The sequence below is a fragment of the Ruditapes philippinarum genome, unplaced genomic scaffold, assembly GCF_026571515.1.
Source record: "Ruditapes philippinarum isolate M1 unplaced genomic scaffold, ASM2657151v2 ctg356_1_1_1_1, whole genome shotgun sequence".
NCBI classification, from domain to species: Eukaryota; Metazoa; Mollusca; class Bivalvia; order Venerida; family Veneridae; genus Ruditapes; species Ruditapes philippinarum.
In genome coordinates this window covers 179,214-191,375 of record NW_026852059.1, presented here as the reverse complement: position 1 = coordinate 191,375, position 12,162 = coordinate 179,214, and the positions used below count along the sequence as shown (strand labels likewise).

At 32.2% G+C, this 12,162-nt stretch overlaps 1 protein-coding gene across 1 annotated transcript; it reads left to right on the top strand.

The window, feature by feature from the left end:
• The first annotated feature begins 2,491 nt into the window (after nt 1-2,491).
• LOC132748189 (uncharacterized) lies at nt 2,492-8,425 on the top strand. Its single transcript, XM_060737754.1, has 9 exons — nt 2,492-2,575; nt 4,141-4,216; nt 4,687-4,852; nt 5,353-5,374; nt 5,710-5,884; nt 6,061-6,165; nt 6,474-6,692; nt 7,513-7,631; nt 8,082-8,425. Exons 2-9 carry the CDS (start codon nt 4,141-4,143, stop codon nt 8,256-8,258), a joined length of 1,059 nt encoding a protein of 352 aa, XP_060593737.1. The 5' UTR covers nt 2,492-2,575; the 3' UTR covers nt 8,259-8,425.
• The last annotated feature ends 3,737 nt before the right edge of the window (nt 8,426-12,162 follow it).

Sequence of the window (12,162 nt, the reverse complement as noted above, 5' to 3'; positions counted from 1 at the left end):
AGTCAGCCCGAAACATTATACGGCTAATATTATCGATTATAAGTTGATTGCAGCCAATTTCGATCTGAACCTATCTATATCTTGTGCCAAATATGAATAAGTTTTTTGATATGCTGCTTCAAATGTAACCATATTGAAACTAATTGTCTACAGACAGACTGGCGGAAACACCACCCCCTAATAAGTGTCGAAATTCTTCGGGCAACAAATTTACTTTATATACCATCGACTAAATAAACAATAGCTATTTTTAAAAAAGTACATGTATGTTTTTCATTCATATTATACATTATACATGTATAACATGTAACTATGACAATCATGCATACCACGCGATTTTCTTTGTGTAATTTAGTCTAAAATAACGCATATACAAAAAGGGGTGGTCAAAATTTTTCAAAGGAAGACGCTTTCATTTTTTTTTTACTTTTGCTAAAATTTAATGTAGAAATTAAACTATTATTTGGATTAGGTTTTAAGAAAACAAAATATTATTTTGACATATTTATTTGTCGTCAGAAAACAAATATATTTAGGCTTTCCGTACCACAGGCATTCGGCACATTTGCTTTGCCAAAAATGATCAAATTATCATTTACTTTATAAAATATTTATATAGTAAACGGATTCTTGAGAGTAATTTTGTTCCTTATGTTCAAGGTGAGATTATTTTATAATGGTTTTTTAATAGGTGATAATTATCAATAACTGATACTTTATGACATATATTACGTTGTTATTTATAGAGTTAATGCTACGTGGCATATTTTAACATTAATGACGTAACATTCAACATGATATGAGCCGCATCATGACAAAACCAACATAATGGGTTTGCGACCAACGTGGATCCAGACCAGCCTGCGCATCCGCGCAGTCTGATCAGGATCCATACTGTTCGCTATCAGTTTCTCTACTTGTTATACGGTTTGTAAGCGAACAGCATTGATCCTGATCAGAGTGCGCGGATGCGCAGGCTGGTCTGGATCCATGCTGGTCGCAGACCTATTATGTTGGTTTTGTCATGGCGCGGCTCATATGTTACATAATTGATTTATCATCTATGCAGAAACTTGCTATACATCTTTTTTCTATCTTCATTTGATATGATAATATTCAGTTTGAGACATACATGTATTTCTAATTATGAACTTGGAACCATCATGTAACTATTTTGGATAATATTATAACGTGTATTCTTTGTAAGGCAATGGACTTTGTGCAAATCTCGAATTACGTTCTTGGTGATAGTACCTAGGCAGTTTTGTATCACCCCTCAAAAACACGTGTCAATCTTTTTAGGTGGGCATTTATGTGTTTAAGGTATCTCATCACAGCGGAGCACTTTGTTATCAAAATATGCCTATTAAAAAATTACCATCTGATAAGTCCATCAAGCAAGCAGAGCAATATGGACCACGAATAAATTTATATGTAACAACTCTTTTTCTGAGTACGAGCAACACCATTTGTTGATATGATTTATGGAATATTTGGTGAAAAGGTCTGTACTGGTTGGTATGCAGAATGCACGAACAATCGTTAAATTAGTGATTCTAACAAACTCATTCAAACATGCAAACACAACCGTTTCATATAATTTTACAAACTGGTCATAGCTTATATTTAAAAGTTTAGAGACGATATCTGCGTGATTGAAAATTTATACAATAAACTGATTCACAATAAGCAATACGCAACGTAGTGACCTCCCTTTCACAGCCAAATAGCAACCATAAGGTCACTATGAATTTAGTCGGACGAAATCCGTCCTGAAATCAGTTTGACTTCCTGTAAAATTAACAGGAAAGGACTGATGTAAGAAGAATTTTCATTGGTCACTTTATAATTACAATCCGAAATCTGGAAATCTCATTGGTTATTTTGAAATAATATGTAAAGGATTGTTTTACCATCCAAAAATAAAATGTAAAGGAAAGTACTTACCATTTTAACGTAAAAACAAGTAAAAGGGACACATAAATCAATACTGTAAAATAGGAGTTGTCCTACATCAATGTCAATATGCTACAATTTAGTTTAAAAATTATTTTTTTTAGTTACAAGAAATAATTATTATACCATTGTTTTGCAAGGATTGCTTACATTTCTATTTGTATCGAAAACTTAAAAATAACATAATTATGCAAGTTAGCCATTTGTACTTCGGCCGAGTATCTTTTTAAAGTTCGTTTGTCTTTGGAAACGGTAAGAAAGTGTTTTTTTAAGCATTCGGTTAGTTGTGTTACATTTTCGTAATGACTCTGCATATTCGATTTACTATTAGTATTTTATTGTCATGCATTGTATTTTATATCTATATTTATATTAAAGTTAGTAACTCAATATTTATAAAATGTTTCTTTATATACAAAAGGACAACAATTAATTCTATTAATATGAAAACTACCTTAAACAAATAATAGATAATATCATCATGTTCGTTATTCTCGGATTTTTCATGCGTTTTTGGCGGGAAACAGCTAACCATGGCTATATAAAGAGAAGCTCGAGTTGATAACGTTATCCAGTCTTTTTGCTTTATCCCTGGACACACGAACACAGCTCTGTCAAGGTAAGAATTTTATTGCTTTGTATTATTTACATTTTTGTTCGAAAAAAAACAAAAAAAAAACACACACACAAAGAAGTAAAGTTTTTTGCTGTAATTTTAAACCGTTGCAACATTTTATTTTGTAAATATTGACTTTAATTATACACGCATCCGTTAAAGATTGTAAAAAAATTTTTTTTGGGAAAACATAATAGATCTTTTTAAATTTTAAATTTTTTATTTTAAAAAGGGGAAATTTTTTAAAAAATTTTTGAATTTACAAAAAAAAGGGGGGGAAAAAAATTTTTTTCAAAAAATTTCTAAACAAATTTTCCATAAAAATGAAATGCATATATTATGTTAAAAAATTGTGCACAAAAATTTGAAGGGACATTTTTTTTTTAAAATTTTTTTTGGGAGTTTTTTTTTATTCATAATAATATTCTTAAAATTTTTTGAAGTGGGGATATTAACGCCCCAATAAACTTCAATGTTTTCGGAACTTTAATCTTGACATTTTTGGGGTTGTTTTGGTCCATAAAATTTCTCATTTTATGAACTTTAAAACGAGGTCCGTTTGGGGGTAACCGGCCGTAGACCCGGGAAAATTTGGAACTGGGGCATCTTTCTGTATCTGTAATTGCACTATCCTCCGAAAAATAAAATGACTAATACTCTTCTGGAGGGCTCGCCCATATGGGCAACCGGTGGCGAGTATAAATAAACGCAAATACACACACAGTATTCACACAGTAACAATATGAATCACAAAACATACATGATTTTTAAATTGTTGTCTTGGTAATTTTATCCTGCTATGTCATAGAAAAATATGTCTATAAATAGAAACATAAAGAGAACATATATCGGTAATCCGGTTTAAAACTGACATTTATATAGCAAGTTCTGCCTGCATCAAACTGTCCTACTCGCAACATGTTCACGAGTGTGATATTATTTTTATATCTATGTCAATTGAAACATAAGTCAATTATTTCGTAAAACCTGCAAATTTTACTTCTTTACATCTTTAATAACTGTAAACAAATGTTGATGTTTAAGGGAGAGTAGCTTTAAAGACGCAATAAAACCTTCGCACATGATTGCAATTGGAAAAATCTTTTTAAATCATTGAACTCTTTATTTTTTGTATACTTGTTTTCGAATTATCACGTATAAAATTACGTCTACTAATTTAATGCAACCTTCATTTATAAGGCACGTTCTTGACGCACACTTTCTGTGTAGACCCCCGCCCTTCACCGCCCCTGAAGAATTATTTTGTAGAAGGACTCTAGTCTGGTAATTCCTTCATTTCGTGGGGTGAAATTCCGAGATTTTAGAATACGCATTTGCAAACTTTCTCGCATATTTTATTGAAAGCTGAAGGATCTTTTAGTTTAACGCCTCCATATAAGACCTTACCATAAAACAAAAATGTTTCGATATACATGTACCTCTTTAATCAATTGTAAATGCAATACACACGCGCAAAATCGCCACTGACATGTAATATCAGCAAGTCGAAGAGCTTGAACATGTTTTATTTTCTTATTTTAAAATAAAATTTTTATTGAACTTTTCAGATGTACTTTGCATTTGTCGTTCTGCTGCTTACCTCATATATAAATGCAAACGAAATGGATCCTAAAACATTAGAGGGTAAGTTACTATATTATGTTTAGAACTTTTATCTACCATTTCAAGAATCTTGTCATTTTTGCATTTACAAAGGACCAACATCGAGATTTCAAATATTTTCATAGCTAATTGGATACATGTTTGGAAGATATGCCCTCATATATGTCATTGCGTTCACATTAGTTATGGAATAAATGAACTTGAAATCAAGGAAAGCCATTTTCAGCAGTCAAGTATTGCTTTCCTAATTATTGTTTTGTGACAGTATATCATTTCCTGTTGATGATCTGATTATATAGAAATTCCAGCTGCGATTACTGCAAAACCATTCAACCGATGGATAAACTTTGGTCTTGCCATCATATTTGATCAAACTCACCAAGATCCTTGTCCGTTTCTTAAATTTAGTTAAACATATAAGAAATACGGCAGCTGGTTTCCAAATTGGTTTCCGAGTATCGGTTATTAAGGTAATAAATTTCATCTTACAGGATTCCAGTCGGCAATATATGGGAACATTATGGCTCATTTGGATGCCGAGTACCAACTACTACAGCCAGAACTTCTTGAGCATAATCGCAGCATGGAATTTTGCAAAGGAGAAGTAGAAACGGCCCAGGAAGCATGTAGAATTTGTGCCAGTAGAGAATGTGAAGGGTACTGAACAGTATATTGCTTTTGTTTAATTACTTGAATTGATCATATATTAGGATAATGCTCATCCTTGAGTAAAATATTTTGATCACAAATTTATTGAATTCTATGTAAACTCTACATAATGTCTAAATTTTGAATAATGTATGGGAAGCTGTGTTCCCTATTACAGATAAGTAAACCTAAAAACTCCCAATTTTTAACAACGTATATTAATATTATAACCTAATGTAGAATTTTAAACATGATTACTTTTCATGAAGTCAAAACCGGTTTATTTTCAATCTGATTTAGAAAGAGACTGTGTAGCAATTATCAATATTTTCTGATATCAAATTTAGGGATAGTAGATTTTTAACGTAAAATATCTATCAAGTTTGTTTTTTGTTCAAAATCAATTTTATAACAAACTTGTTGTTTTTTATGTACATACTATTTTAAATATATTTAATGTATCATGAATGTGTTTCAAATTTCTAACGTTAGTGGAATTGAAATTTCAGGGATTTCGGAGACTGGATCATGGTAATTTTAAAACTTTTATTTATTAATCAAAACCTATTTTAATCGATGCAGTTTGATGATTATCACGCACATCTAGTAACATAAATGTTCCCAAGTTCCTCAACTTTTTATGCATTTAAAAAGTCATGCACATTTTCATATAAAATATAAATAAAATGACAAAAAGCACTTAATACCTTGAATACAATTACTTCCTAGCATTCTGTAACGTGGCAAATTTCCGACAAATTGCACTTTAATCAGATTTAACTTGAATTTCTTTAAAAAAACTAAATGTGTAAATTAACTATCACACTGACTATATTGCATTAGCTATCGTGTTGAATTTTTTTCAGGGTGGTCTAAGTCACATGGGTGGTTGGTTCAAGGGAGCTGGCAACAGTTTCGTAGATTGGAAAGGTTGGGAAGAAATGGGCGGCTTCTTCGGAAAAGTTGGCAATTGGTTTCAGGGTGCCGGAAATAGTATTGTTGGTTGGAAAGGCTTTGAAGACATGTCCAACTTTTTCAGCGGTAAGCTACAATCTTTAAAAATATACATGTACACTTTTTAACATAACACTGTAAAATTATGATCTCCATTTCTGATTCCGATAAAATTAAAATATATAATTAAAAATGTAATTGAAAATATTGCATTTTACTAAACAGTTTGTCTAAAGGGTCTGATTTCAATTTTACAATTACAGGAATTGGCAATACATTTTCTAGTGGATTTAATTCGGTTAAAAATGGGTTGAGCAGTTTTGGCAACAAAATTAGCAACGGACTTGGCAGCTTTGGAAATAAAATTGGTAAGTTTTTGTTTTGTACTTACATGGTTTCGTATATGTATACATATACTTGCGAGACATTCGGCAGCTTAGTTTCATTTTTAATTTTGAAATATTGAATGGTTAAACTTTTCCAAACTGAAAACCAGGGCAAATCATTAGTGGTTAAATCATTCGTTGGACTTTCATGTAATGTAAATAGAGTTATTTCCCTTAATTCCGTTTCAGGATCGGCTATGTTTTCATTTACATGAATAACTAGGAGATATTCAACTTTTTTCTATGTATAACGTATATTATCTACAGTAAAATTATTTCTATTGATACAGGCAATGGATTTAAAAGTGTAGGCAGTGGATTTAAAAGCGTATTTGGAAGACGCCGTCGAAGCGTTAAACGCGCCATGATGGTTCATAAACTACGAACAGTAAGACATCGTTACATGGCCAAAAGACAACAAGAACTTGACGAACAAACGAGACAATGCATGCAAAAATGTACCGAATGTACACCATTCCTTGGTGACCAGACAGCTTTAATTGGAGGAGGTAATAAATCTTTTGAAAAATTTGTATGCTCCCTGACTGGTCATTTAACCGTCCATTTGCACGGCAAGTTATATATCCCCAGTGCTTCCTATACCAATGTTATCAAGTTTTACACTCTTGCTTACCAGTACTTAACAAATTTTTTAACTTATACTCAACAGTATTTATTAAACAGATGGTAGTAACATGGAAAGTCAAAATTCAAAATTGAACTGAAAGGCATTTCTATATAACGTTAACTTTATATTTCCGCAGCTGTACCCGATTTTAGTCTTAAAGACACATTATACCTCATAAATCATGACGCAAACATTTGTTTAATGTTTTAATAATAAAAAAAAATACGAGAGGCTTTTCAACATAACAAAATAGCACTGAATGTGAAATAGGTAGCAAAATGTAAACAAACGGGCATGTTAACTTCCATACAAAATAATCACTTTTAACAGCGCAGATTTTCAAGTTGCAAACAAGCAAATAGAATGTTCGGCTATAGGCTCGGAGTACTTTTTAGGATATAGCAACAGAACATCGTATTTAAAAAACATTTTTGTTAAATGAAAATAGTAGCATTGTGGAAGCATAAATGGGCCTAAGATACATTCAAAGCGAACACGGTGAAAAGATCCGATTCAATTTTAACTTTTTGAGTACTTTTGTTTGATTTCCCTTTTTAACATTTACATACTTTTCAAATATAATTAAAATCCATAAATTAAACATAGCTTATTTTAAGTAGAATACCATTAAAATAGTGTTTTAACTAATAGTAAACTTTTCTGTACAATTTACACACTAATTTGACAAATATGGATTTCAGTTTGTGGGGATGACATCCTAGTGGAAGAGGCAGCTATGACGGAATTGATGTCCAAGATGCAGGCTCTTTACGTTGCCAATGGCAATCCTCTTCAAGGAACAACGCCTATTATCTCTAAAGTAAGAATATCATAATTTTAAAATGCATTCTATTGTGTTTAAAGTAAAAAGATCCCAAGTTAAATAGAAATTTTAACATTTAAGATCTGAATGATGCTATTACCTTTGTAGATTTGTCACCATACTAATCTGTTTTGCCAAATTTTCATTAAGTGCCCAACCTATTTGAATTCCGACGGACCTAGTATTTTTAAACCGTCGATAGTTCTACTCCGCCAAAGCCCACAATTATACATGGAGAAATTAGACTCTGCAATATCTGATGTTTAAATAACTCCCTGTCACGTGATGGTGCGGTGCGCTACTATCACTGATTGCTTACATTAGAAATATTTTTAAGATACATTGTGGAATACCAGCACTTGTGTTCAAATGCTAACTAAAAAAACAGCAACTCATCAGCAGAATCTGTTAAATATTTTCATTACAGATTTATTTACAATTTTTCAGATCGAATACGAACAGACAGACTTGGACTTTACCGATTTCAGTGTGGGAGGAGTCTACGTAACGGCAACAACGCCTAACGGTGTAGTTAGATACGCCAGTAGACACCGCTATTTGATGCAATCTCCACAGACCACAGCCGATCTGTTCGCCCAAGAACTTATCGAAATGTGGAGTTAATAATGGAAACATTTCAAGCAAGAAAACAAATTTAAAATTGTTTTTGCTTCTGAAATCAGTGAACACTTTCATCGTGTTTAAGTGAAATGTTTCCTATTTCAGGGTTGTTGTTGTTACAAATTGTTGACGTAAATTGTTAAAAACGTTAATAAATATATTGACAGATATATTTATGTTGGTGTTTATTTTATTTGGTATCAAAATTTATAGAAATGTGACTACAAAGTGGTTTACTTTGTATTAAAATTTGATAATTGTCAGAATTTCGGCTATTCGGCAGGTCGATAAATAAAATAAGTTCCTTTTCTTTCTATTTACATCCATCTTATCTAAAGTGTTCAAGACTATATGGAACTTGAGTAACGTCATATGAATGTGGTATTGAATGATGATCAATTAAACAATTCCGAGCATTCAATTGCATAAACAAATTTACAAACGCACTTTTGCAACCTCTCAGTATTTTACGCATAGCCAAAATTCTGATGATAACCAAATTTCAATTAAATGTAAACCATCGTGTAATCAATTCATTTCTGCAAATTCTCATACCAAATATGTATATACAAATTTGCACTGAAACCAAATGCACAACTTAAGATTATCGACAGTTTTTCCACACGGCAAGCATTGCTTTCTGTAAGGCAACGATCATACGAAACTAACAAACCATCCATCTTAACATCCACTTGTAGGCCTGCACCATAAAAAACCCCTACTCTGTCCTTTTTATTTTAATAACAATAAATTTAATAACCACAAACATTGACATGTGCTCTTTTCTTTATGAAATGGATATCGATTCAGAGTGCATTGTTGTAGAATAATGCATGGCTAGTTTTCTAATTCGTAGGAATATAATCACAAGGACGTTATGCCTAAGCGGCCTGACTGATAAATTACAAAGCATTTGAACGAATATCCGTGTGAACACTGCCATTTGCATTAAAATATTCTGCAAAAAATAAGAGATTTAAAACAATGGCAACAGTAGGAATTCAACCACATATCTCTCGCATGTCCGGCAATCATTTAACCGACTGCTATTGCGAATGTAACAACAGCTGGTGTGATGGGGAAACGGACAAGCCCTTCCGCCCAAAAATGACAAAGCGGATAAAAGCCCTCCCCTTGAAAATGACTGGGCGGACAATTTTGTCCTACACTCGGCGTGACTTTCAAAACCTGGGTTATATACTCCATATTCTCGTAAACGAGACGGACAAAAACGAAGTAGATGAGTGCTTTATATGTATTCATTCTTAATTGACAGATCAATAATCGAGTATGATAAAAATGATAATAAAAAAATAAAGTAAAACAAAAGAAATAAGAAAATAAAATAAAAAGGTCTAATAAAAGTATTACCCCCTGGTAGGATTTGAATTTACGACCTTCCACATGCAAAACAAGCGACGTAACCACTGCACAAACAGGCCAGATAATACTATATTTTACTGGTGGTGCGCATTTCTTGCCACCCCTGTGTACTTTTAAATTCTCGACTATAAAGATCTTATATACTTCAAACTCATTATTATCGTGGTGAACTAATTTTCGTGGTTTTCGTGGATAGTTCAATCTACGATTTGTAACACCCAGCCGAATTTTATTTTGTCTGCTGTAAGATTATTTTGGGCTGACATTGTTTGCATTAAAAAAACAGTCCACGCATTTTAAAACTCACATAATTATTATTTTGACAAAACTACGAAAGTGCATGACTACGAAATTAAGTGAGTTCAATGTACATGTAAAACGTGTATGTTGCGTAAGAAATTTGTTTTCTTTCAGTGCAATTTTATGTTGTATGATTATGAATAAATAATAAAGATAATAAATTCTTATTATAGCAATGCTTGTTATGCTAATCTCGGATTTATTGAAATGCTAAGAAATTGATTTGAAGTTAATTATTGTCGGCGACATATGTCTGTGGTAATCTGACTAAGTTATGCGCACGAATTAATAACATTATATACACATGCACGTGAAAGTGGAAATAATTTTTGTAATATTTACCAATTTCACTTTGTAGCGAGCAACAAATTAAGAGAAGTTATTTAATCTTATCCGATTTAAATATCAGTATTGTTTTACAATTAGAGATAACAACTGAGCGGTATTTTACCAGATATATTCAGAACCGGCCACAAGACTGACTTACTAAATAAATTAAAACATTGTAAAATTAAGTTATATCATGTAATTTTCCTTATAAAAAACAAACAATAAAAAGACATCGCGAAAGCCCTTTTTATGACTACTTTTTTAAGTTGCATAATGCAAACTTAATTCATGTATAGCAACAAATAAATCAAAGCACTTAAAGCGATGTTTGTGGATTGCCATAAAATTTGATGTAATGTTCAGAGGCATCCTTCAAGAGCATTTGTAAAATCCTTTAAAAACTAAAAATGAGCCGCGTCACGACAAAACCAACATAGTGGGTTTGCGACCAGCTGTTCGCTGTCAGTGTTTCCACTTGTAATAGATGTGTAAGTTAACAGCATGGATTCTGATCAGACAGCACGGATGCGCAGGATTGTCTGGATCCATGCTGCTTTCAAACCCACTATGTTGGTTTTGTCATGACGCGGCTCAAATATTAAAGAGGTAATAAAACACTTTTAAACGATATCAAGTTATGATTTAAGCCGAAGGTTTCTGAACACATTTTATAGAAACCATTAAAAAGGCATGAGTATAATATCAGTAGTTGAAGTGTTTTGCGGAAAAATCAACTCGCCAATATTATGCGATTATTGAAATAGCCATATAACAAAAATATATTGATTGTTTGAAAGCTTATATGAGAGAAAATATTTGTCGTCATAGATTTTTGTTCTGCAATTTTCAATCAAAAATCCATATTTTAGCCACTGTAACTACTGTATAATTTTTTTAAGCTCAGACATTTTTTTTTGCGGAACTTTGGTTATGGTCGCAAATTGCCTGTTAAAGCTTTCAAACAGTTAAAATGCTGAAGGTTCCTTTCATAGAAGTTTTTCACAATGGATATGAGTTATCATAAAACATTTTCTTTTCAGTTATATACCTTAAAAGACACAATAATGCAACATTTAAACAAAGTTTACCGTATGGTTTACGAGTTATGGAGATTTTTCTTAAGTAAAAATTGGCTGTTTTCAGAAATGAGAAACGTCGATGTCTACGAATTATCTTTAAGCACGAAAACATCTGCTGCCGGGGAAAAAAGACCCGTATTACCAACTAAGAACATTCCCCAATAGAGATTAATTGAATCAAAGCACCGAAAGTCGTGTTTACTGCAAGCTGGAAGAATTTGATATCAAATGTTATAATAACATATGGGCCTCTAAAAATGTTAGCCAAGCAATTGGCAAGTGTCAAGGAAGTTATGTACGCGGTTTTTTTCAATACCCGTGAAACTGGTGTCCTAATTCCTGTTTCTTAAAGTATTAAAGAGATGTCATGTTGAGAAAAAATAAAAACATTACTTCGACTCGTATGAAAGGCCTGTATTTTCTGCATGACAACGATCCTGTATACGAAGGTGCTACACTAATTAATTTTGTGGAGAAAAAAACAAGTGACTGTCCTTAAAACATCCACCGTATTCTCCAGATTTGGGACTCAGTGACTTTTTCCTCTTTCCTAGATGGAAACACATCTTGCATGTCATCGCTACAATTGACTTTGGTTTGCCATTTTTCAGTTATTGAAAGGTATACTTTAGGAGGACTATGTTAAAGCATTTCAAAAGCGTCTGAAACTTTGATTTCTGTAGGGGTAGATTATTTCGAAAGGTTGGAAAAGAAAATTGTAAAGTATTTTGCTCTTTAGTTACATTTATCGACCATATTGTATTACATATTGACCCACCCTCGTACTTAACTATAAAATTGACAACATTTGTCAG

Coding starts and splice junctions, on each gene's coding strand:
- LOC132748189 (XM_060737754.1), top strand. CDS start 4,141: ATGTACTTTGCATTTGTCGTTCTGCTGCTTACCTCATATATAAATGCA. Junction 4,853..5,352: donor GCCAGTAGAGAATGTGAAGG/GTACTGAACAGT, acceptor TTGAAATTTCAG/GGATTTCGGAGACTGGATCA. Junction 6,693..7,512: donor GACAGCTTTAATTGGAGGAG/GTAATAAATCTT, acceptor TATGGATTTCAG/TTTGTGGGGATGACATCCTA.